Here is a 27,278-nt window from a genome sequence, read left to right on the forward strand (position 1 = left end):
CCACTAAAAATATGGACTAAAACATCCCTCTAGCATGCAGTCTTCCTTTTCCTATCACAATATTTAGTACTGAAACCCATGACATCCTGTTTGTGCTTGGCTGTCAGAGATATTTGAAAACATGCCTGCCTGTCTCTCTTGGTACCACATCAATGCTACAGGAGTAAAGACTAAATCAAGTGGGTCTGGAATAGATCACATTCATGGTGCTGTTATTATACTATAGAGACATTTTTGTACCATAAGCAAGTTTTCAAGTCATTCAGTGTCCAGTAAAGCTGTAGATTATCAAAATTATAACCAATGTATGATATTACTGTATTTATGTTATATCATATTATATTATATTATATTATAATAGCACATCGTATTTCCTTTCAATCTCTCGTGGGAAAAAAGAGCTTTCTTTTCTTTTACCATTGCCTACTGAAAGGCCTGTAAGTTGGACTGATGGCTCAGCCACCTACCCAGACTGTACAATGTTTGCCAAGGAAGTCAAATAAATGTGACCCAGTTACTAAGGACTGAGGTCTGCTCCATGGTGACTTCTCCCTCTGGAGCTCTGGGGAGGCATGCTGGTGCCAGGAAGCTGTGTCAACTAGTCAGGAACAGCTTTTACTCACCAGTCTGGGTACTTTCATGTGCAGAGCAGTCAGGAGTTCATTTCACGTCCCAAAGCTTTGAGGGTTTACCAATCTTTTTTACAAGGGTTGACAATATACTTTGGGAGAAACCCTTGATATCACAGTCAGCAAATACATGTATGCAGACAAAATCTGAATGACGAATAACATCTCATAGATAAATAAATGTCATTATTTTCAGATTTACAGTTGTTACAGCAACGGTTCCAAACATTAGAAAAAGAATGTCAGTTTGTACCTACGCTGTGTACAATATACGAACTACATAATAGTCAAGGCATACCCACTAATTTGATCAATGTACCTAATTATCAGCCTTTGGATGAGACATGGTGATTATAGGGGAATAGTGAGGTAGTTATGTGCCTGAAGTGCTGGAGGGCTCTGTCATCAAAGTATACCTTCCATCCAAACAACTGGACTAGTGTGCATTTTTAGTGGCTTACATTTCTGGCAAGGTTCTCCTCTGAATATCCTTGATAATCCACACAAAAAGGTGCCACTCAATCTTACAAGCTATTTGGAAATGTCAACAACTCAAAACACTTCCGTTGGCTGTGTCTTTTGCAAGGAGTTTCTCCTCCTTACTTTTTGTTTCAGTGAAAATTAGTTGTTTTACTGTATCGTGGAGAGAAAGCATCCTTTAAATGGAAGAGGCTTGCTCCAGCACTCTCCTTCCTGACTGATGAAATCAACATGGCCTGTAGAGTCACAGGGCTCTGTTGAAGATGCCTGCTTGTTCATGTTGTGGTTGCCTTTGTTTGACACACTGGCGACAAAAATCTGCCGCTAAGTACGGCGGGCTGTCTAGCCCCAGGGCTTCAAACCGGAATGTTCCAAATGGTTCAAATGCCGCAAATCCAGCTGAGTGCTCTGCACTGTTTAGTCAATGTCAAATCTTTTTGATGGGCCTATCTTTCTGTGATAACTTAACTGTGATTCAAAAGAGATCAAGCAACAACACTCCCTGACATTCATACTGCGTGACCCGGGGTCAGGTCCTCTGGTTCAGGCAGGATACAGCTGCTGTTTGCACCCCCTCCAGGTGAACTCTTTTAATCCACCCTAGACGTTAAATGTGGCGCAACACAATACATTCTGTTCTTAATAATTCATTCCTACCATTTGCACATCAGCCATGAGGGATGGCCTAGGGAGGTTTTTTTCTGTACAACTGGTTGAGACTTGTTACAGATTTAGTTACAGTACCCATTCCTGTTGTTATTGGATTACGTGCAATGAGATTGCACTTTGATGCATTCATACAATTCTAAGCCATACTCTTTTTGGAAAGGTTGAATCGCCTTGATCCAAAATGTTACAAATACCAGATGGATCAATTCAAATTAAGGCACAAATATCACACATTAACCTAGTGTAGCACATTTTACAAAGTGTCATTTTACTTTGTTGTCAAATACATTTTCGCTCAAAAATGTTATTTTCAAGATGAAGTAAATTGGAGACTGGTGAAAGATTACTGGAGCTGACCCAAAGCTTTCAGCTAAAGCAGCTGCGTCATGGGTCAACTGAATTAACCCAGCGCCCATATCTGTATTGAACTTCTCTTTTGTCTTGTCTGGATGTCTGGATTAATGCTTGGCAGTTTTACTATTCTTATGGACTTCTGAATCTTCATTCAATAGTTCCTTTGCTCCCCCCAAACACATTTGACAGACCAGCCCGAGCCTTTCCTTCAGCCTTTGTAGACACTTGCTTATGGCATTTCCCCATCACTGGCAGCGTCCCAAATACCAGAGCTTTGTGGGCACCGCTTGCCATATTGGGTTAAGTGGCAGTAAAGCAAAGTGTGTGGAAATAAGAAACACTCCTGAACTTAAGTAGTCTCAACAGTGAAGATTGTTATTTGTGTGCTTTTCTTTCCCTAACATACGGTTGGTCTGTTGTAGCCTTGGTGATGATGCCATGTGTGTGCATTGTGTAGAGTTGGTCTCCTTGAGGCATATTGGATGAGAGTAGTTATGGGACCACCAGACAATCACATAACTGCTTTTACATGTCCCTTGATCTGCTATGACGTGTTAGAGGGATTTACTACATGTATCTACAGAGAACACGCTCTTGAGTTCTTATGGCATGTGGTATACTGTCTTGTGGTGTGATAGATAACATGACCAGAGGCAAGCAACCCATCTCCCAACAAAAATTATCAACTGCACCTAAAACATTAAAATCATCCTTTCATTCGGTGATTAACGTTTGATTAAGTACTCATTTCTTTCATATCATTGTTATCACTCGGGGCAAGGAATGTTATTAAATATTAAATCTGCATTTGTTCTGTGTTTCCCTGCACTAGATATGCACCCTCCATAGGGATTAGGTATTCACGAAATATGGTGTTGGAAATTACACTTGCCTAAGTAATTTCCCACTAGGTTTCATACTAATTACGTTACTAGATCATGAAAATCTGTATCAATTAGTATGTGACATCAGATTTAGCAGATTGGGGGTGTAAGCCTAGTATTTGTGTGATGGGAGTGGCCATTACAGGACAAGTATCCTATGTTTGAACACAGAGCAAGCGCCATTCATTGCAGACAAATTTCTTTGTTCAACAGCGGCGGTTGTCACAGGGTACGCCTGGAAGGCTTGGGGATTGAGTCACACTGATAAGCACCTGCTGTAAATGTTAATATTAGCTGCTTCAATTACACCATGTCCCCAGGCAAAACCTATTTGTTAGCAGAACTGCTTTTGTGTGATGAGCTTGGTTGTGGTGGTGCCAGACAGGGTGGGCCACCAAAATCAGCTCATTTGCTGAAAACAATTTCTCCATTTACGTTCCTTTTTAGCCATTAGAAACCAACCTTTATCATAGTTTATATTCCTCTTTATTCCAGTGGTTTATGAATGTCTATCATAACACTAAGACAACCTTTTTAAAATTTGATTCAACTTCCATAATGGTTTCATTTGAATTTCTGCATGTTACCAGGTTATTACCATCATTTTCAATCCCATGAATACATCTGAAATTGTCAAAAAAAGCCATCTCCTTTCTTTATTTCCTTTATAAGCAAAAATCAATTATTATATGTGTGTGCACTGTGTTGATGTCATCCATAAAATTGAATGCGGTGTAACCTAATCCTGAGTAAACATTGTAGTTGAACTATAAATGTTTGAGGTATAAATGTGCCTCCGATCATGTCCAGACTCCATTGTCTCTGACTCTCTGTTTGCTGGAAAAATAAGGCAGGTATGTGTACGTTCTACTGCCAACTCATTTGCATAAAGAGGTCAGAGGGCATCCTGCTGAAGGTCTGGACTTCGTATTCACAAGCCAGGAGGAATGTTGTGATCTCTTTTGTATACAGCTCCTAAGCATTAAAGCTCTCTCATTCTATTCTGAAGAGGGAGTGTTAAGAAAAAAATAGTTGACAGCCTAAGGCTGAGAAAATAAATCATAGGCTCCAAAAATTACGGAAATCTGCAAACCTTGGAACAACTGACGTATGCAGTAATTAGTGGCTTGATCCTCGACCAGCTGAATACTTTTCCAGGTCACATAACTACATATCCATGCATGCTGACTTCCAGCCTCTGCCTAATGGTGTAGTTAGTTACAGTATTTCTTTGTACTTGCCTGTTTATTATTAAATCATTAGACTTATAAGAAGTTATGAATGTTTATTTCAGGAAGAAACAACTGGACACCTAGCCCCCAGCAGCTACCCTTTGAACTGCAGCTATACAGCTGTTTGTCATCCTAGCAAATGCTAAACCTTTTGTTCCTGGCCTCATTGTCATCTGCCCATTTTATTTAAGTAAGACCACACGTCTATTCATTTCCCCATGTTTGTTGGGAAGCAAAAACACCTTTGTCATTTCCTCACTTGCTATTGTCCTCAGAACAAATGTCTGTTATTTGATGGGTATCAGGTAGGGAAGGTGCACTGTGACTGACTGGAAGGAAGGATTAGAAAGTACTATAGTCAAAATTACATACATCTTATTGTGTCTTTCTAGTTTCTGTACAAACTGCTTACAGACAATCTTGTATACAAGTTTCAACAGGATTTTGTGCCATTCTTGTGGAGTTAGTTGTTCAGTTTTGATCTTCCCCCCACCCTCACTTGACTTGATGATCAGCCGTAATACCAGCTGATTAGGGGATATTCTCACCTGGGTGGAGCCCAGTCATGCCTGGTGCAGTCCAGCAGGGTTCCCACATACGTCTTGTTCCGCCAGGTAACGTTCACCACCAGAACACCTGGGTTAGAAAAGACCAGAAATTCAACTCAGTGGTGTGACACATGTGCACAACTGTTAACAATAGATTACTACAACATTGCTTGTGTACATAATACATGTGTATCTATGGTAACAGACTACTTTACTGCAGCTTATAGGATAAAAGATTGGTTGGATAAATACAGCTTACTTCTGTAGGTAATGATACAGACATATTACACTGTGTATTTTGTATGTTGGAACAATCTACAGTGATCAACACATTCTTGTTTGTAACATTATATCATCATATCAAGTACAGTGTGGCAATGCTGAATGCTGTTTCACAGTGTCTACGCTTGATAGGTTTCACCAAAATATATGCACATCAAATAAAGCTCCTCTAGTCCCTTGGATACTGGTAAAAGAAACTTGCTAAATCAAAACCTTTACTAAGGAAACATCTGTCACTGGATATTTCCATCTGTAGAAACACCTGCAATGTGTTAGAATTATCTACTACACAGATGAGCTTTCATCAGATTCATCCACTTCACATCTCATCTATACCTTGTGATGTTCACCAAACATTGACCCACCCAAAATTTTCACAAGCCTGATCGCCCAGCTAGGATTCCACCTATGAGTGACAACTAATCGCTATGCAGCATATCAATGTGGCACCATCACAACACTTGTGGTTCCCACTGCCAAAATTGAACCCATGCCAACTTTGTGACACAGGAGATTAACAGGTGAACCCTGGAATACTCCCACAAAATAACCCATCCTGCTGCAACTGATGCACATTACCGGTATTAGATGTGCATCTGGGTCAGTCAAGCCCCCATAGCTCCCTGGTATCTAGTCACCCCGCCACACTGCTGTCCCATACACACAGTGCTTTCAAAAGCCAGTATACACCGCAGTTGTGGATACAAACCTGGTGCATACAAACGTCACAAAGGAAGGAAAATGCAGAGTTTATATAGTAACAAGTGACATTAGTCCCATATAGTGCCTGGATTTTTGCACATCATCCCATATGCTCAACATATGGAAGAGAATTCCTGAGCAAGATAAGCCTCATCTGCCTCTGGACTCACCAGATCAAATATACAAGCAGTCAAGGACCCCTCAACCCAGCCACGAGCCTTGGGGCAGCTCTATGAAGGACAGACAACAATAACACTCCAAGTGTTCAAAAACGGTCCTTAACATGGTCTTTGCCTAATCTTGTTCATTAAGAATTCAAGTTCCCTGACAAAAGCCAACTTAGTCACAGTAGAGGTTATATATTGTTGAGGGGTTGTCAATTTTGATGAATTCTGATGTCTCGCAAAGACGCAATCTCCCTAGTCAGGCATTTCTAAATTACCAGAGAGAAATTACTGGTACACGTATTAAAAAAAACAGAGCCAAAGAAAACTATTATGTTCATGACAGCTGAAATCCTGATCTTGGTTCAGTAGTTCTACAGTTCATTTAACCTGAGTCACGCCATACTTCTGTATGTGATTAGAGCCTGGCTTTGATCCTGACTGGGGAGGGGGGCACGGCTCACTACAGGTTCATTGACAGTTCATGGCTCAAATCGCCACCCCACCTTATACTTACAGGAACAACAGCCACAAACAATGACTCAGACATACCAAACCCCAACCCAGCACAGCAAAAATAAACACCAGTTAGTGGGCACAGCTTAAACCTCAGGTGAAAAAACACCTTGTCAACATTCTTCCACTCCCTGATGGCTTGTTTATATCTTTGTGGAGACTTTTTATCTCTTCAAACTATTCAGGACTTATATGTTGAGAGTCTAGGTTTGACTTGAAGGTCCAAATCACACAAAGGAGAAAAAGAAGGGGGAGGGGGGCTAAGTAAAGGTAGCGTGAAAAAAATGTGAACAATGTCAAGGGTCAAATACTCAGGAAGGAACCTGACCAGAATACAATGTGCAACTGTGACCACAATGGTTTCATCCGGTCTGACCTGAACCAGACAAAACTTTGTCTTATTTATTTATACATATTCTAACAATATGACTGGGCGGATGAGCTGTGTTGTCCTCTATCAATAAATAATAGGGCTATCATATTGACAGCAGTAACTGGGCCCCTTTAAATGTTTTCCAATTGACCATAGATCTTGTGAGACGGACAGCACCTAGAGAACAATACCGGGCGGCTCTGTTTACGGTTTTGTTCTCCGCTCTGTTTTTTGGGCAAACACACCTGTGACCGTTACCTGACCAGGTCGTGCATAGGTTATATTTCTTGCAACATGCCTTTTGCGCAATGGAAAAATTCAACTGAAAAATTTCGAATCAATTTACTACATCTTATTGTGAAACCTCTCAAACAAAATGTGTCACAAATTTTATTTTTTACATTTGGTGATTATTCTTCAATAGCTATTACATGTTGTGCGTAAGAAAAAGATTATCATTTCATACTAGGAACAAGAATTGAGACTTTTCTAACCAGATGTTCCTCACACATAGCCCACTAGCTGACAGCAGAATAAATGCTCCATAACCTTTAGTATAACCTTCTGATGGGCCAACTGATACCAACAGTGAAGGGGGAGGGGAGGAACACCAGCAGGCTTTTATTTGCCCAGAACTTGTAGCTGCCTGGTGCTCAGAAAATTTAATCTAATCCATACATCTTTCATACAACCTTTTCACCATTTGCTCTGAAAATACTTGGGTGACCAGCACGGTAAAATTTACAGTAATGTACCTGTACAAGTGACTGGTACTTGGTCCAGAATGGAAAATGTACACTCCCTTACTTTAAGTGCTTGACCTTGGTGTCAATTAAGAGTGACCTCTAAACACACAACTGGTCACAAAGAGAAAGGTTCCTGCCAGGAGGGTTTCATGGCTAAACTCTACAGCGGAGACAAAAACAGTGATAATTTAGACACAATTCTTCCAAAACAAAAACTACTACATCTGACAAATATCAAAAGCCCTTCTCACCTATACATCCAATTATACTAAAAAAACTAAGAAAGACAATCAAGGTCAGAATCTCTTATTAACATATTTTGTACAAAGCACAGAAAGATAGGAATGAATGAGGTAATACTCATACACTGAGCAATAACACAAGTGGAATGGTGACATATAAAAATCAACATACTGCCAACTAGGAGCATGGATAAACTGACGGGCAAGAAGAGTGTTGCGTGTGGTCATACGTGACCAGAATAAGAAAGCAGACGTTCCCCCCTGCCCGCGTATGTGCACAGCTATTGGCAAAATAACGAGTCCTTAGCGCACCATCTCGGGGAACAGCCATTTTACTCGCTGCACTTCCTTTTCTAATGGGATATTGTTCTGTCTTCCGGGCCCATTGCGCACAGTAATTGTAGTAGAGGCGATACCGGAAATGTCAATTTGGGGACTGAAAACCACTTTACAGCACATTGTGTGAGACTGTTAGTTCTAGTACCTTAATCCTCTCTCTGCTTGCAGATGTATTAATACAACATCGGCACAAGTCTACTCACAAAAAGGCAACAGTTAGATGTATGTAGACTCTAGGCTCTCATGACACAGAATTAGTTATTTTGTGTTAGCCAGTATAACTGAGCTGAATATCATTGCAAGGATAGCCGCCGTGTTCGTTCTTTATTCATGACCTATTTCTAGCAACACATGCCAGTAACATGATTAGATATAGCGGGCACAACCCTAAGCCTGCTCATATTAAAAAAATAGGTTATTGTAGGGAGCCATTGCCTGGAAAATCCCACCCACATATTCTAGGGAGAGAGTCGAGTCATGATATAGGTCAGATCAAAATTGCAGCCATTGATTTGTGTTCATCCATAAAATATGACTCCAGTCCAACCCTGCATGTAACAGTCATTTTATCACAAAGTGATCTCTATTCAGACTATTGGACTGACATTTCCTGGGATAAAAATACATCTTTCTACTCTGCAAAAGCTATCTATCAGACAAAAAGTCAGTTACAAATTATTCAAAACAACACAACAGATTAAGTGAATGAGACATTGGCTTGATGTAGTTATTGAGGAATTCCCTTCTGCTTTTATCATGCTGCATCTGCATGACACTAGTAATTTTTTTTTCAAATTTACCTTCAGCCATGGATTTACAACAAATATTGATTGACAAAGCAGTTAAGTTACATATGTTCAATGTTTATTCCTACCTAACTTACATTTATCATCATGGTTATGATTGTCATCTTTTTCACATAACCTTGAGATATTCTGACATTTCCTCATCTACTGTCTAGTGTACAAGTGTATCCTAAATTGTAATTTGTAATCCTTTACAGGTAACATAAGTCATGCTACATGTAATATCATTATTCAATGACAATACAAGGCATTGTGGCACATTCTCATCAATTATGCAAACAACGTCCTAATTAGCTGATCTTTTAATAACATCCAATAAAACATCAATATTATTATCAGCCAGTAGCAACTATTATCATTCCTTTGCATAATAGTATTTATTATTTTTACTCGGTGAATGTTCAAACTTTACTGGCTTGAAACATAATAGAGATGGATTGAACTTGGAAAACTGACTTCTGGAGCCTGGTTATACTCACAGTAACATTAGCAGCACATTTGGCAACTCAGCATTACCACTTACCATGGACATCTTCCCTAGGGATATACATGGCACTACATGTATATTATCATGCAATTACAGAATACAAACCATGAACAGTTACTCCCAGCTCCCAGTAATTTTACCAAAGCTCTAGGCAATACAAAAGAACTCTATATTATCAAGTACAGACACTGAGCATGTTAGGTACATTACACAGTCCCAAGTTGGTGTAACCATTTACTAGCACGTAGGGAGAAGAAAACATTGGTATGCAAAAATATTGCCTACGTTCAGTCCGTGGTAATTGCAACTGAGTCAAATTTGTCGCTAGCCTCCACAGGTACTGAAAACCATTCTGTGTTACACAAATTACCCAGAAGTCTGATTATATTACCCAATCATCAAACAGCCTTCTGAAGGATGCATGCATGCTGGGAAGGTTGCAATGCAAGGTGCATATAGAATGGCAAACATGCAATGACATGGTATTCTGTTCAGACTAAAGTCAGCGAGCTCTGTCCATATCATGGCAGTCATACTATGCAGACTTAGAAATGGATTTTTGTTTTGTTTTTCTAGATTGGATACATATTTGCCAAACTTGCGAACAGTAAATTGCTAATACAAATGCTTTGAATATTTACATTAAAGCAATCTTCTGCTGCCATGTTTTTTTTAGAATTTACATACAGTAGATGTATTACTTGAAATATTCATTTTGATAGCAACAATGACTCACACAGTCAGGTTGAACTTGAGAATATATCATCACAGCATGAGGCCACACCAATTTAATTTCTTGGTTAACGGATTCGCCGCTTCATTTTTTTCTGATTTGCAAATAAAAATAAAAATTCAGAATCAACTGCAAAATGCTCATATTTTGCCTTGAACAGTTGAAAACAGTCCTTTTCATCCTACTTGTTACAGTTATTCCATCTTTCAATGCAGTGGTATCATTAAAAGTTCAAAATTCATTGCTTAAATTTTGAACCAGCCTGGTATGTTGACTTCATGGCCCCTATTGTACCATTTTGGGCCATAATAGGATGCCTAGGCTTGTTTTTATTTTTATTATTTTTTCGCCCGCCCGCTCCATTATTTTTCTTTAAAAATCCGTTAAACAAGAAATTAAATTGGTGTGGCCTGAAGTAATCAAATCTATGATAGATAATTCATAATGCTCGTGCCATTTGAAATCTAAATAGATAATGGACTTCTTAAGTTAACAAATAGGCTTAAGCCCATCATACGGATAGCAATGGATTTTCTCATAATTGAATATGTAATAAACTTACTTCTGCAGAAATGAGGAGAGTAAGTTCTGTAATCCAAGAAATCTATCATGATATCATACTGGAGACCAGAAACATGGCTAATGGTTTTCTCATGCCTTCTATGACAGAGTAGCACATTTTGTTTAAAAACACACTACATTTTTCCAGCAGTTTATTGTCTACAGTAATTTAGACCAAGAATGATATGGAATACACTGTGCTATTATAGTATATGAGTATATTTTCTTTTTTTTATGTCTTACAACCTGAAAAAACCATGTGAAATGAGCCTGAATTTATATGGTGTTCTCAGGCAAAAAATTTTGTGTCCATTTTAACATCCGAATCTGATGTTCAATTTTATTACAGCGATGGATACAAAACACTGTGGAAACCTGGTGTGATATAAGGAAAAGCCTGTGAGACGCCATAAAATACAGACAGGTCCAGAATACCCATATCAAACGTTATCACAACCCGGGTATGACATAAAATTCCTTATTCAAGGCTGCCAGACAATTGTGCGTGTGTGTGAATAATGGATCTAATCAATGGCATAACATGAAAGATTTGTTTCCCATAAGATAATATAGTAATATGTATTTCTTTCTTTAAAGTTTAATATTAGAATGAAAGCTGTGTAAATCACAGCAATTTGAAATGGGATTATCGTACAATATATCTTGAACACTATTTTTCATGGTAAGGTCAGAACTGCAACATACTTCTTCTCTTTAGTCTAGGAACAAATATTGGAGGGAAATTTTTTCCAACAGGCCGCAGGCTCCATATGGTACAGCTTGGTAACTAATGATCTTTACCTTCCGTTGAACTCACTCTAAAAATCAGGCAATGCCTAACGCAGAAGGGAAGATGGATAATCAGATCTACAGATCCAGGGATGACGGATGGCCTGCTACAATTCCAGGACTATGTTCCATCAGAAAAAGCCTTTTGTGCCTGACGACTCCCAGCCCAATGCTTGGGACCAACTCCAAATCCAATCAATCAATTCTGCAGCAGAAAATTAAGTTGCTCCCAGTATAATCAAAGCCTGGTATGCTGGTGTAGGCAGCGGGTAAGGCAACCCTTGGCAGGAAGAAGCCCAGCCTCCATTTCCGTCTGGGATAAAAATGCCACAGAAACAATCCCGAGAAGCTTGGGTCCTTCCCAAAAGAAGTGCACCATCGTGCCAGCAACCCTTTCAAAGCTAGAGCATACATCTTTCCTGACAAGGACTATGTTTAATACACAGGGGGCAGTATGGGGGCCCAAGGACAGAGCTTTCTGCAGTAATGCTATTGGAGTGCTCTCAGCCATTAAGCCATTTTATCACACTGACTGGAATAATTCTCTCCTGTTCTTGTTTCCAATAACATTAATAAACTCCTATTCACAGAGGGCAGGGCACAGAATAGCAGACACATCAACTAATTGGTAATGTCAGTTTCTATACAGCATCAATGTTTATATCCATACACAAAACATAATGCAGGATAGAGTAACAAAGAATATATACATCTAAGTAATTGTTCCCAGTTTTTCTCAAATGTTAGAAATAATTTCCAGTTGCAATGTATTGTGGAAAAATTTTGAATCAACAAAATTTATTTTAAAGACTTGTGAAAACAGGAAAATAAATTTAAACATGTAAACAAATATTTTGGTTAGTATCAATAACATAAATTCTCACAAACAGATATCATGTAATTAACATGTTTCTCCCTTTAAAGTGGGATTAATGAGACGTATGGAATAAACTGAACATATCCTACCTCCTTCTGTCTCGTGCCACACGATCCCCTCCAGGTTGACACTGGTTCCCGGCTCACATGGTCCCAGACACTCAGGTTCCGTAACCACCCCGACTTCGGACGTGTTGACTCCGATGTGGCGTACGGACGGCGCTGGGGTTGGTGCATGTACCGCGAGCAGTGACGGCGGGGGCATTACCTGGGCACCTGACGCCTTAGCACTGTGGCTGGAGGAGCCAGACTGCTATAGGGGAGAGACATTTTAGGTATATCATGTTACAAAGTACAGCGGCTCATAACAAACCTTCAACACTTCTGTCTCACACAAATCTGTAGTTCTACACCCACACATAAAGCTGGCAAGGCAGAGCCCTCACCAGGAATTCAGAGTGAGATGGTGCACTGAAAAAAAAACAAGTAAATTTTGATGAAGTAAAAATACTACCGGTAAAATTTCCAAAATTTGAAAGGTGGTGCTTATATCATAACAAGGAGGTGCAGTACCATTATGCCAAATTCCTCAGTGAGAGCCTTGTAAGGTAACCACATACACTGTAACCGTGAATATGTATATTGGTAAGTGAATGAATATGCATTTCATCCAGACTTCTCCCCACAAACAAAGCCAATCACTTTCAGTAGTGGTCTGTGAAGGACCTTCCATCTGAGATGAAAGTACAAAGAAAATGGCAACAAAATTCCACACTTAATGATTATACATACCAGGATACAGACCAGGATACCATACAACTGTGACTACTCACAAAATACATGTTATGATGTAGGACCTTTTCATAATGCATCACCATGACTGGAGTGGACATAGAACTGTGTTTCATCATTGCAACAAAAGTAACCCGGAGAAATATTACATGAATGGAACCTATAATCATTGTGGAGTTTTATGCAAACCAGAAAATCTAATGTGCTTAGAGTTATAGGAAGTTACTGAGTGCTGAGATAAGAAAAATACCAAAATAACCTGTTTTTTTTTTCATATGGTTTGTTCAAAGAAGCTATAATTGGTAACAAATTTGGCTCGAAGTCAAAATTATGGAGGAAAAATCTGTTCCAAATTCCAGGACTACCCCTGTGCCAAAAGCTTCCTGGATTCTTTCCCTGTCCCCCACACAAGGGCAAGCATCCTGGTACATGGAAGGGCTGGCAGGAATGCAGTGTTTACTTAAGAAACATATGAAGCTGTGATCAGAGGTAACTTTCCAGACATCATCTACACTGTTGAAATAACAGACAGCAAAATAAAATGTGTTAGCGTTTGATGTGTGCTCTGAGGCCAGGGCTATGGTAGGAATGATAATAATCATAATAGTCAATGGTATGTTGCCAAATACAGAGTTTAGAATACTAGTACTAGCTCTTGGCCATACTGATAGACACAAAGCTGAAACATATGAAAAACATAACCATCAATTTCTCAGTCTGGTACTAGTATATCATCATGCATAGCTTTTAACCAGAAATGTACTTTACAGGATGTGAATTTAAGCTTATAATTTGCTTCCAGGCATTATCTTATCATATTACATTCTTACCAGAATCTCTCCAAGCTGGTCCAGAGCCAACTTGTTATTCATTCCAGTACGCCTGATTGTTTTTCAGTTGAAGGGAAATTGCAAGTTTTCAAAATATTTTTTATAATTTTTTACCTGCAATTTTTTTTCCTGCAAAGTCTGGGTGAACATTTTGAGCTGTAATGGAAGCTACAATTACTCTATCGAGATCTATTACTATTACTGACACTCTGGTACATCTACCCTGAGCTCCATATGAAATTGTTGCTTACTCTGACCAGGAAATATGATATTTCTCAAAGGATGACTGATGTTGAGTTTCACATTATCAACAAGAGGGGGGGGCAGTGGGAAGCATTCCAAAACTCTTGATTACACATGATAGATCTACTAACCGCTAAGAGTTCATTTGTGATAATATTGTACAAGGCTTCATAAGTTCAGCTAACACCACATTTCTACATGTGCAGAAACACTAGTAGTATCTATGAATGATACAAGAACTGTAGTCATGTAGTCATCAATTTTTTTCCAATGTATATTGATAGGCGAGTCTTTAAGATTTGACGGTACATGTATCTCCAATGTATATCCAAATGTATAAACAAATGCATCATGTATTCATAATGTAACTTCGTGCAGGAAATGTTTGTTTGGCATGTATCGTATCTGCAAAATGTAACCACGCTTCAGGGTTTCTGAACCCATACTGGCAATTGTTGTTATAGTGAATGGTAAACAATTCTGTTGGAACTGGTGTTTTGGTTAGTGAGCACACAACATGGTTCCTTTCACAGAGGTCACGGGTCAGACATGTACCAGGGGAACCAGTTTACAGCAGAATTACTAGTAATACTGAGAAGGCCACTTATCTAAAATAAGGGGGTTTTACACCAGATGGCAGGGACACAGCTACAGTTTTATGAGGCAAATGTTTTTCTAAATGATTGATCTGAACTATGTGTAATGTGTCCCAAAAACAACCAGATAGATGTCAATTTAATTGGATGGGGGAGGGGGGCAGTCTAGTGGGAGAGTAGAAATGACTATTGATTACTAGTACTTTGGTATCACAAGATATCAACATTACATGATGCAGGTGCCTATTGCGATTTGTGTATGGGCGAGTCAACTACAAACTACATTCTCCTTGTACCTACCAACAAAGGTGTGCTTCGCATTGTTTCTGAGTTACCAGACTTAAACCAAACAAAAGCGGCATGTGAATGACCCTTTCACACCTTTTCTTATCTACGAAATGGGCTCATATATTTCAGGACACTGTTCCTTATCTTTCATTGATTGACAACAGTTCCTGTGGGGTGAAAAGAAAAATGCCATTGATGACATACCAGAACTTTATATCCATATCCTATATCTGAACCGAAAAACAAAGCCTACATCCTGTGATAGCTGTGGCCTCTGCCCAGCTGTTTTAGGTTTCAAACACTGCTATTTGCACTCAGAATGGCAGCCAAGGTTTTTTCTTTTACAAGGTCAGAACAGATGTATCTTGTCAGAATCCTGGATAACAACTGGGGAAATATGCAGTTACTGTGAGAAAGATATGGTTGGTTGTTTTTGTAGGGAAATGAAGTTTTGGGGGAGGAAACAGAAGAATCTAGTTTTCTTTGGCCTGCCATTGTTTATCAGCAGCCCAGTAGTAATGACTAATGTGTTTGTACTCCAAGGTTTGCATAACAAGAGAGGTGTAGAAGGTCAGCTGTCACAGGGCCATAGCAGAACATGCTAGCTACATGCTTTTTATCCAGCTGCATTCTACTAGTATACACTTGGCTTGCAAAAAAAAAAATCCAACCCCTAAGAATATATGGGAAAAGGACTTTTTTAACACACTAGAATGGATACACATATAAAAAATTGTCTTTATCCGATCCAAACTATATATATATGTATATGCTGTTTTCGGTGATATCCACATTTTCAGAATACCAACTTCATTGACTAAAATGAAATTTTGTAAGTTGAGATAAGATGCACAAAGGACATGTGGATTCTAGCACTACCACTAACACACACACACACAATACCTGCCTTCTTGTAGACTAGAATTATTTCAGCCAAACACTAACCAGATGTAAATTCTGAGTACACATGGTACTCCTACATGTACTGCCAAGGCCTGATCTATTTACAGTTGGGCTTCACAGTTACTTCACAGGGCACATTCAGGTGTCGGGTGTCAAAAGCCCACATGCAAGCATGATTTAGATTATTTACAAATGTTGTTCCCATGTTTGAGAGATTAAAAGAAAAAACAATTACCTTTTCTGCTTTCTCTGCCTTGTTCTTCTTGCCCTTTGTCTTGGCACTAGATCCAGATTCACCCGACTTGTCATTATCCTTTTTCTTCTCGCTTCTCTCAGACGTGGAACTTTTCCCCTTGGAAGACGAGGGCTTGTCGTCCTTTTTTCTGTTTTTGTCGTTACCATCCTGGCCATCGTTTCCACTGTTGCCGCTGCCACAACCCGAACCTCCACCTACATCCGAACTCCCCTGGTGTGAATTGGATCCTCCACTTGAAGATGATCCTTTGCTACTACCACTACTACTGCTACCTTTGTCTGAGGTTTTACTTTTGTGATGACTGCCCCCTTTGTTGGATTTTCCTGATTTCTCCTCGCTCAATGAGCCCTTTCCAGTTTTACTCGAAGGTGTGAAATAACTTGAACCGGCCCCATCGAAATCGTACTGAGCGTCTCCATCTTTCTTCCCAATATTTAGATCACTTATACTGTATGTTTTTGCCCCATTGACGCCCTTGCTGCGTTTCACCTTCATTTTGAGGTCCTTCCCTGCAGCTGGACTTTTGTTGTTGGCCACCTTTTGAGGAGAAGGTGGGACCATAATTTTCTCCTCCTCAGCTCGCTGACGATCTTTTTCCAAATCTGCGTCCAAATCGATGATGAGGTCGCCGACCCCGACTTCCCACTCGTCTCCGCTATCGTACAAGCCGTGTTCCTGGGTCCCGAGTACTGCTGCCATCTTCCCTCAGGAACTCCCGAGCTGCACCGGCCCCCACATCGAGCTCAGCAGGAGGAGCCTGCACCCTCTCGCCCGGCTTCTCACCCCTGGACGGGAGCAAACACAAACAAAGACATGCCATTTCAGACGTTACGATTTTCTCCACATGACGCCCATCATGGGAGACAAAATAATACAAACTCGAGAAACGTGTGTTGGCGTAGTGTCAGGGAGCCCGATATTCAGTATTCAGCCCAGAAGCTCCCCCATGACAGGGAAAAGTCTGGCCATGAATGCTAAGCCTGCCAGGAGTTACCATGTGGCGGGAATTAGTCAAACACCACATGACAACACCGATCAATCAACCACTTTGCCAGGCCGCCCATTTGAGCACGAAGGACAATATAAATGGAGACACAGACAAGTGGTATGCTACTGCAGCTACAAATGCACCACAATACTGTTCCACCCTGCTAAAGGTTAACAAACGACACCTTAATATAACTGCCACCAAATATAGTCCTTCTAAACCTGCCAGCCTTTGTAACACATGATCCTACAAAGGATATTCCATAATCCTACGTGACCTGATTTCTAATACCCCCCCCCACTCCGTACGGAGTTACTGATTAAAAATGGTGAACATAGCAAGCATACCCAAAATTCACGCAACCCACACGCAAATGTCGCTCAGTTTAGACATCCACCGTGTGCCAGTGATCCCAACTCCGCCGTATTCCTCAATTCTCGGGCCTAATTTCTTGGCAAGCACGCGGAAATCTTGCCGTCCGATAACAGAGAGTGGCCGTGGTTCTTTGTTTCCACCAGGCTGGCTTGTTCCCCCCTGCTGTCACCTCGAATGTCCAGCCAACCCGCGAACACTTCCGCTGGTGCGTGACACACTGATCACTCGGTCGTGCCGGTCCTCTCAGCTTTCTAAAGCCCTACTCAATTGGCTGCCAATTATCACCACCCTATTTACGTAAAGCAGGCTGTCTGCTAGATTAGGCCATCTCAAATCAATTGTGTGTTTTGCATCAATTTGAATTTTACATCTATCACGCAATGTGCCAAAACAAATGAAACGTTGCAACGCCGGATAACAGTTAGATAAAAATAGGAATTCTCTTGAACAATGTTTCAATGAATTAGAGGTGAATCGTTATAAATTTCTTTATTTATCCTACTTCGTGTTCAAAGATTAACATCAAATCAACTACAAAGAAATTTGGCCCCGTACTAAGCAATCAATTGCATTATTTGTTTCAATAAAAAGCCAATTTCATCTAATGGTAACTGGTGAGCAAAATTAGGTACATTAGCTGCCCATTTTATTCCTTTTTGTTTATGTTTGGATGCGGCCATCACATAGTCCGACCTTATGACCGCATGTTATAAAATTATAACAAGTCCATAATGTAAAATCCAGTCAAAACCAGTCTACCTAGTTCATCGATAAAGGGGTGAATTGCCGACATGACAGAGGCCCATTTATACTTCATTGGAGTCATCAATTTCTATATTTTCCATCTTGAACTATTGTTTTTATTACATGTATACGTTTTCTATAACATCAATTTTAAATGAACTGTAACGTTACATTCCTGGGTGAAATTTACAGCAGTGTTTCCTTTCAGGGTTCACGAAGACAACCTTGGGTGGAGTGCGTTTGCTGACAAATGCTGACATCTACTCAATGCATATTTTAGATCGAAAAAGAGACGTGTCGATATCGCCTCACACCAGCTGTCCCGTGTTTGGTATTCTTCCGCTTTCCCGGTACTGAACCTTGTTTGGGGGATTAAACCAGGGAGGATGTATGGTAACAGTAAAATAAAATGGTTTCCCTACAATGAATGGTTTATTCATCCTTGGTTTATTGAATAGCCAGATGCATTTCATAAACTTCGACCTTCCTCCCAATCCAGGTCTTGAAAATGTAAACATGTGACATTTTTCTCGGACCTGTTCTCCGCCCGGACTGGTTTGAAATGTACTAATTATATACATTACAACGTTCTGCATGTGACGTTACAGGAAAATTGAATTACTTTTCTAACCGTTGAAGGTCGACCTCCCACTGGGCGGGCACAGTGGAGAGCCAAGGGAATCTACCAGCCATCTATCCACGTCACCCACATGGAAATCATTCTCCTCAAATTACCACATCGTCTGTAATAATCTCATTCACCGTAACACATAGACAAAAAAATATTGTGGGAGTAATAATTTTTTTTACTAACATTCTGGGGAAGGTGGGCAGAATTTCACAAAACAGACGACTTTTTGTACACAGTTTTACTAGGAAACGAAAAAGGGTGACGTCATGACTGTTGACTCGGATCGATTAACAACGTTGGAGAGATAAGCCCTCCCCATTTCGCGGGCAAATTACCGAGTCAGTCACCCTGGAGCGAGAGGCATTGTTTTCTGCGATACCCACCGGCTCAAGGTTTTACACGTAGTTGGCACGAAACGGGTGTGAGTAAAATACTCCACATTTTTGCCGAATGGAAATCTAATAATCTCGATAACACACTGCTTTTTGTACCTACCAACAGTGCACGTTTGTGCTTTTTTTAATCTAATCGATTCCAATGAGTGTGGAAAATAATCGAATCACACTGACTTTTTATGACCATATCAAAGGGCCTGTATAAAAGCGTTTAATGCATTGATTTCGTCTCAACCCATGTGACACAGCAGCCCAAAATAAAGTCGTGGGGTTGTAAGTAGTATAAATAGTACGGTATCTAAACAGTATTATCGTTTTGTTTTTATCTTTTTTAAAAGAGCATTTTACATGGATACCGTTATACGTATCACATTTCTTTTCTCATCTTTTTATTCCTGTGAATGTGTTCATTTAGTAGTTCTTGGTAAAATTTACATTCATCAAAGGCGCAAGGGAGAAGAATTTTACTTTGTTCTTCCCCTGGTAATAAACATCTGAATAGATTATTAATTTCTTGCTTGCTAAAAGATCACACCACTCTGACAATAACATGTAGCAAGGAGCTTGCTTGCATGTAGCATTTGCCGGCTTCTTGACATTGTCCTTCACTCCTTTTGTTTTGGTTAGTTTTTCTGCATGTGAATTGAGAATATGACCGACGAGTGCTGGTTGCCTTGTGAGGAAACTGAATAGTCAGTCGTGACACGCTCGAGTTGACCCCACCAATGGGGAGACCACGCTGGGACCAACCAAAATTCCGCCAGCTGGCTTCTTGCATGGCACTGCACTGTGCTATCAAGATTTTGGAAGGAGACTTGCAGATGTACTAAAAACAACCTGGCCTCGCCTTCTTGGAATCATCTGTTTGGGGAAAAGATTGTTAAGTCGTCCCAGATAAAAACGCTAACAACTGAACAAGCGAGAAAAGAACGCCTGCAAGATGGGATTACTTGATAATGACAGTGCTTTCTATGACACAACACGTCCGCAATTTAAAACATGCGACAAACAAAAAATATTCTGTGCTTGATATATGTCTAGTTTGATATGGGTTGTCGTTCTTGAAGAAATGCCAGAAGTCCAATCATGTTCTCCTCATACATTTAGCGGATAAAATACAATTATAGCCTTTACAAGGACGACCATTCAATCCCTGCTTCAGGGGTTTCTCTCTAGATGCTTGATGTGGACGAGTTACACGAGTGACTATAACGTTAGTGTCTTTGAAGTAAGCCAAGTGGAAAGAAGACTTGCCAATCGTAGAAGCCAATTTTCCCTCAGCAGATGCTATCTGTATCAATATTTTTGTTGCTAGGGTCAAATGGGGCATACGTTTCGTGGCAGCACCCGAGTTCGGCGCAGGGGACATTGTTGCTCTCAATTGTTGGTGGGAAACACTCGTGACGGCTTCCCTAATCGTAGGAGTTTGGGGGAAATTGAAGTGGGCCTCTCGGGGGAGAACACAGCGCGCTTTATCTCCCCGGGGAGCCTGTGTACAAAGCGCGGCGGACAATTTACGTTTTGTGACTGTACTCGTGGCAGTTGGTGTGGTTCTGTTACGAGTCTGCCCACCCCCGTAAAACAATACCTAGCTATGCCACCTTGCTCCTCTAAGGTAGCAGAGGAAAGTAGACTTCCCCCTTTGTTTTGTTTACCTTTGTATATTGACTGTAATATTCAGTGGAGTGTGAGTTGGTCCCGTGTATAGACTTCCAGCTGGATGCTGTCAGACAGACATGCACTACGTCCCTCAGACCACCTCTGTGTCAACACAGTAGGGCCGCAACTCAAGCCCGCGTCCACCCCGTGTAGCACAATGTGTATGTATACAAAAGGCGACCACACTACTCCCGACTCACACAACACTTGCGAGAACAAACACGGCTGCCAATGCAGAACACACATTCCCCCGTCTGTTACACATGGGCTCCAGAGGTCACGGTATCGGGTGACCTGCTGATCCTCTGACGGTTCTATTTGAGATGGGCTTTGTGGCGCTGGCAAGGCGAGAGATCGATAGCATTCACACACGGTCAGACGATAGAAAAGGCGAGCCAACTTCGTCATGGTACAGCGAACAAAGACAGGAAATAGCAACTGATTCGTCCGGAATAAAAAAGACCCAGGAATGATTTCTCCATGACAAACTCGTAATCAATTCTGCAGTCCCTTGAAATTTATCAGATGATGGGACGCCCCGTGGGGCTTTGTTTCGGCGTGTTAGCGAGAAAATGTGTGAATGATTCAAGGAAATCTATAAACCAGTGCGTGAGGATTTTACACGAACAGATCCATAATCCCTGCCGCATTCTGTACCCTGAAAACTGATGAATCCACATGAAATACGGGAAAAGAGCAGTGAGGGGATGAATATGTCCTTGAGCAAACTACTAAACGTAAAATCCCTGCTTTGAGTTGACAACAAACGTCTGGTTTTATTTGAACCGAAGCCATAGTTACGATACGAGAATGCCGTGACGACAACCAAGGAAGTGCAGAGAATGCACAAAGGCTGGCATGTAACACAACAACATTCCCTACCCTGTGTACACCAGGCATTCGAGCTTCCCCTCTCCAAATTTTTGGCCTCTAGGCGTTCCCTGTTTGACAGTACCAGCCAACAGCTGTCACAGACAGCATGCAGTACCAGCCCTGGGAGTGCTTGTGGAGAGAATTAGGATTACAGTAGTGAAGAAAAGACATACCTTACTGCAAAAGATCTTGTGTGAAACGTTTTGTACGTAGTGTGGTAGTCCCAGCAGCACAGGGTTGAGTCGTGCGCGATTTGTATTCCACTCACAAAGTCCCGGTCTACTTTTTGATCCAAATGCAAACAGACAACAACGCGGGCCTCGCCGTGAACAGAACGGCGTGGTTCTTTGTTCCAGGCGCTGCACTAACCAGGCGGTAGGACCTCCTCTCGCCCCACCACGCGTTAAAACTACCAACAGTCGACACTACACTGCCTTCTTACGCACAGTTTTACAAGAAAAGACTGAGTACAGTTAGGGTACAGTCACACAACGGTTGCGAGCCTGGAGGTAATCACGTACAGTACCCACACAGCAAGCAGTCTTCTGCACAGCATGTAGGCACATAGGATGGTCCCCGTGAAAACAGGAATGGCTGCGCCCACGTAGCCACAGAGAACAACTGTCCCCACTCGTGCTCTGCTCACTGTGCAAATCGCCACTAAGTGTGCTTTCAAAGAGTCCGTTCAGCAGTGCTTTTGTTCCGATTTCCTTTCAACCCTTGGGCAAACATAAATTATGCCATTAATAAAATCATCCGGGAATGTTGACACTGCCTAAGAGCCTGCGGGGAGCCGTTGACCAATCAGCGGGCTAGAAAGAGGAAACTACGCGATGTGATTGGTCACCGCTCGTTTGTGGTATGCCACACACTGAGTCCACATGATAACAATGAATCATTTCCGCATGAGGTAAACTCTATCCTGGGGACCTTGTTGGAGTGTGTGTGCAGAAAACACGATAGCAGGGGGGAAACCAGTACTGCATCTACAGAACGGATAGAAAAATCATCCGACGAAACAGTACAGACGGATGCTAAACGTACTTCTGCCTTTGGTAGCAGGACCTCTCTCGCTCCATTTAGTTTTGACAATGTTACACTGTGAACTCATCTACATGTCTGATCTGGACAGAGGAAGATAAACCGTTTTGCCACTGTTTTTACGTGATGCACCTCTTTGTAGTCCCTCAGTCTTTTTTGTAGCACATCTTTTCACCGTGAAAAGCAACACAATTTCTGGCGAGACGCCTGAAAAGGCTGGAGAGGACGAGAGGTTATTCGGTTGCGCCTGTCGAAATTCTCGCCTGGCCTGTCGGCCTATCGGATTACGGCCAAACATTTGACTGCATGCGGTGAGGATGTTTGCTTGTCTACTCCTTCAAACGCATGCAATTTTCACCATGGTGCCTGGTACACTCTTTATCGCTGATGTTGTTTTTCTTTTTCTGTGTTTTACGACAACATTCGGGGGTAGACCAGTAGACTGAGGATTTTACAGCGGCATGGAAATTGATCCCGTGCCGTATATCGGTTCAGCCGTAAATACACCCTAGACACTGAATGCGGGCAGAGGATGTCAGGTCGTGTATCATGTATCACCATGTCCGAGACCTGGTGTTGTCTGGATCACGGGCTACTAAAATTATGCAATACCAGGCTGGTAAGAACGCACGTATTAATATCATATTACTTTTTATACTTATCAGCCATTCACGAAAACGCACCATTGTAGATATTTTACATTCATTCGATTGGTAAATTTCGCGAAACGCTTTTCTGTGAGCCTGTGAGGGACAAAAAGCCCCGAGATATTTCCGCAGAGCAGAAAATGTGGTTTCACGCAACGCACACGCCTCTGTATCGTGACGTGAGTTGGCTGGAGGATTGGCCAGGTGGCTCTTGTCAGGAACGGTTTTGCAGTTTAATCAAAACAACGGGGAGTTCGGCAAATACTGCCGTCCTAGAGGTTGGAGTACGTAGATTTGTAGATTTACCATGAAATATCTGCTCAACCATTCCCAGAGGAGCGCATACTGTGTAGACGTCGACTCTCCATGGTCGACTGAAACGCTCTTGGGTGTTGGCATTATCGTGCAAAAATGATCCCTCAGCTGTGACGTCCAGCTACATGCATTTTGTATGTACAAACAGTGAGAAGGTCAAGGGACACCGTGCAGAAAACACAACTTCAATTCACTAAATTTATTTATTTCAGCTTTATCACAGTATGGTACTACATGTAACAGGAACAAGGGAATGAGAAAGGAATATAATACTAGTATAGAATTCTATCTGCTCTCATCCTACCAAGGAGGTTTAAACCTCCTTGATCCTACCAAGGAGGTTTTAAAAAAATCTAAAAACCTCCCTGATCACATACCTACCAAATCCCTGTTGTCTTATCATGTCATTTTCATGGTAGAACCCGGAGCCTGGTCACCCAGACGTTCTACCAAAAATGTAACTGTGGTCTGCTGTGTCTAAAATGTAACTGTGGTCTGCTGTGTCTAAACATTCAGAGCGGAACAGGAAGCTAACTAGTTCGCTGGACTGAAGGGGATGTACAGCAAACGTGGGGTCATGGACGACGGGTCAGGGGAGTCAAGAAGGATAGCCATTTTTTTCTACCGAACGGCGCCCGTTTGTCACCGTGGCAATACATTCATAATGGGCAGCATTCATAATGGGGGTTTAGTAGACATGGCTTTGTAGCCATCCTGTAAACAAGGGGCCTAATATAATATAATATGATATAACCTTGTTGGAATTGTATGGCGTGTGAGGTAATTGTAAATTGTATGTAAAGGAATTGTTGCAAAGCGATAAAACGCAGTGGTTGCGATTTCTTTTACGGAATCACGCGGATTGGAAAGTACACTATTTGTTACTTTAGCTATTTCATGGTCAAACCAACGATTAGTCATCCAACGTGACAACAAACAGCATTTCTCTTGTACAAGGTCAGTCAAAGCTGTCGGTTAAAACGTCGTCCCCAGCTCCGTTCTCGTTCATATGCAGATGTGTTCGCTACAGATCAATCAATCAGGCTGTTACTGCCGCTGTGCACACGTACACTCCACTGCCTCTATTCATGTTTCTCTCTGCCTCTCTCTCTCTCCTTCATACCTTTGATAAAATGGCATTTTCTCCAATATTCTGAATCAATTGACATATTACAACAGTTATGTATCAACGACGTTTGTCCTGTTGAAAGAAATATTGCGCTTCCACTGGATTCTGAAACCTAACACCAACTGAAGGATTATTTTGGACCAGCGGAAGGTTGAAACAAACCATCAACGGCATCCTCCGTGACCTGCCAATACGACGAACTACATCATGCAAATTTAATCCACTAAACAGACGGCGAGAGAACGACTTGGTACATACAGCAGTACGGTTCTACGAAATCCCAGTCCGCTGGAATCGGCGCTATCCATAAATTACATGCTTATTTTATCAATACTAGTACCCTGATTTTCCACATTTGCAAAAATAAAATAAAAAGATCTTCGAACGTAATTGTAAAAAAATGACGCCACAGGGCAAATTTGCGTCAATAAAATATGATGCTCGTATTCCTACACAATAATGTTTCATTCTATCACGTTATGCAGCAAAGAGCAGATATCAGTCATTATTGATTTTTTCCACAGTCAAAATTTTCAATCGTATACTAGTATCTATGGAGAGCCCTGACTAGGATTGCGTGAAATAGCAGTCGGCGTATGATATCTTGTATAAGAAATTATGAATTTCACATCATTGAGTACAAAGCAACAAATTTCTCCCGCAGCTTGGCCAAACGACCGAAAACGTTTGCCAATTCAAACGGAGTTCCCGGACGGATATGGGGCTAGACTGGCCAGCTGTTATTCAGTCATCCTCCTCAGTGAATACATACCTGGGGTGCCCGGCAAGAGAAATCATGCATAGTTTGAAGTTGGTAATGGTTTCCATGGTGCAGTTCTAAAGGGGGGAGGGGGGAATGAAAGTGATTAGTGGTGATCGAACAGTGGACCGTGTGGAGTGCACACGGCTCTGTTCCATCAGTATCTTTGCCATTGATATAAGCATGGATGTCATGTAGTAGCAATCGCAATGAGAGACAACTATCCATTTTCCTGCAATGAATTCTACAAAAAGCTTCCAGACAATCTGTACAATCTAGCTATGCAGGTTTGCAAATTGCAGCAGTGAACAGTGATCACGCAATGTATTTTTCCATCCTAACACAATACCTGTGTCTAACACAATGGGGGGGGGGGGCATTTCAACTGTTCAGAAAAGGCCTAGGGATTCGGCTCAGGAATGTTGGATGCGGACGGAGTATGAACAAATTTGTCTGGGTGCAGCTAACGTTCCCCAAGCGAAAATCACTCGGGGCAGAATGGGATTGCGTAGCGGAACGGCCCACAGGAAGGCGTTTTGTGCACTCATTGTGTCAAAACCCTCAGGGTTTTAGATTCTGTAAACATCCTCGGCTTTCTCACCAGAAAGAAAATTAATCACAGTCACAGGCGGCGTATTTAAACCTCATCGCTTCGTCAGCCAAAGCGTTGAAACAGCGACACAAGTCAAATATTCATTCAAGTGTTTTGAACGCTGAAATGTCACACTCCATTTCCAAACGCTACGTATCGGCACTTGCTTTGGCCCGGGAAAGGAGCGTTTGTCTAGTTCTGCCTGAACATGGTTGTTGTCAAGTAAACATGCATGAAAATCAGGACCATGACTTCTTAGTTGCTGTATTTCTGTCCACCTTGACTTTTCTCTCGTATGTTTATTTGTATCCTTACACGTCTGTTTGCTCGTCCTGTACTTCAATGCCGCAAGGAGACCGTGTGCACTTATCAGTATTAAATAACGGAAGGCAGTCGACTAGAAAGGTGAACCAGAGGAGGTACTATTTCATGTACATGCATCATAAACGTAGTACATTTGCAAACAGGCATATAGTCTGCTGATCATGCCTGTCGTGTCAGTGACCTGTATTTGATCCTAGTTTTTTTTTTACAAACAATGTTGATCCACATTTAACGTTTTGTTTGTCTTGCCCAACACTACAAGCTTCTGAGTACACAGGTCACACAGGTTTCACAGCAACCCAGAAACAACAGCAGACGGCTGAAAAATGGGTCTGGATTAGTGAGAGAGGCCGTGTTACCAGTAATCCCTTCACACCCTGTCATGCATCGGGGAGGGACATCGACGGGGATGGTGGTGGTCGTCAGGCCCTGGTGGTGGTGGAATATTACTCTCCCTGTTACTCTCCAGGCATAGGTTGGGAAGA

The 27,278-nt window shown here is 41.4% G+C and overlaps 1 protein-coding gene across 4 annotated transcripts in view; it reads right to left on the reverse strand.

Moving 5' to 3' along the window:
* Positions 1-22,686, reverse strand: part of LOC109463028 (zinc finger protein 608-like) — a 35,066-nt gene extending 12,380 nt beyond the window's left edge. Inside the window, exons 1-4 of one of the 4 annotated variants that reach the window (XM_019759699.1) lie at positions 22,159-22,686; positions 16,300-17,105; positions 12,503-12,725; positions 4,797-4,884 (exon numbers count right to left, since the gene is read on the reverse strand). In XM_019759699.1, coding sequence (XP_019615258.1) covers positions 4,797-4,884; positions 12,503-12,725; positions 16,300-17,019 — 1,031 coding nt within the window. In that variant the 5' untranslated portion in view covers positions 17,020-17,105; positions 22,159-22,686. Of the gene's footprint in view, positions 1-4,796; positions 4,885-12,502; positions 12,726-16,299; positions 17,106-17,655; positions 18,002-22,158 lie in introns of those variants that run through there. The other 3 variants (XM_019759700.1, XM_019759698.1, XM_019759701.1) reach the window with 3 other exon arrangements.
* Positions 22,687-27,278: the final 4,592 nt, after the last annotated feature.

This window comes from Branchiostoma belcheri, unplaced genomic scaffold (assembly GCF_001625305.1).
Source record: "Branchiostoma belcheri isolate BF01 breed outbred unplaced genomic scaffold, Haploidv18h27 scaffold121, whole genome shotgun sequence".
Classification (NCBI taxonomy): domain Eukaryota; kingdom Metazoa; phylum Chordata; class Leptocardii; order Amphioxiformes; family Branchiostomatidae; genus Branchiostoma; species Branchiostoma belcheri.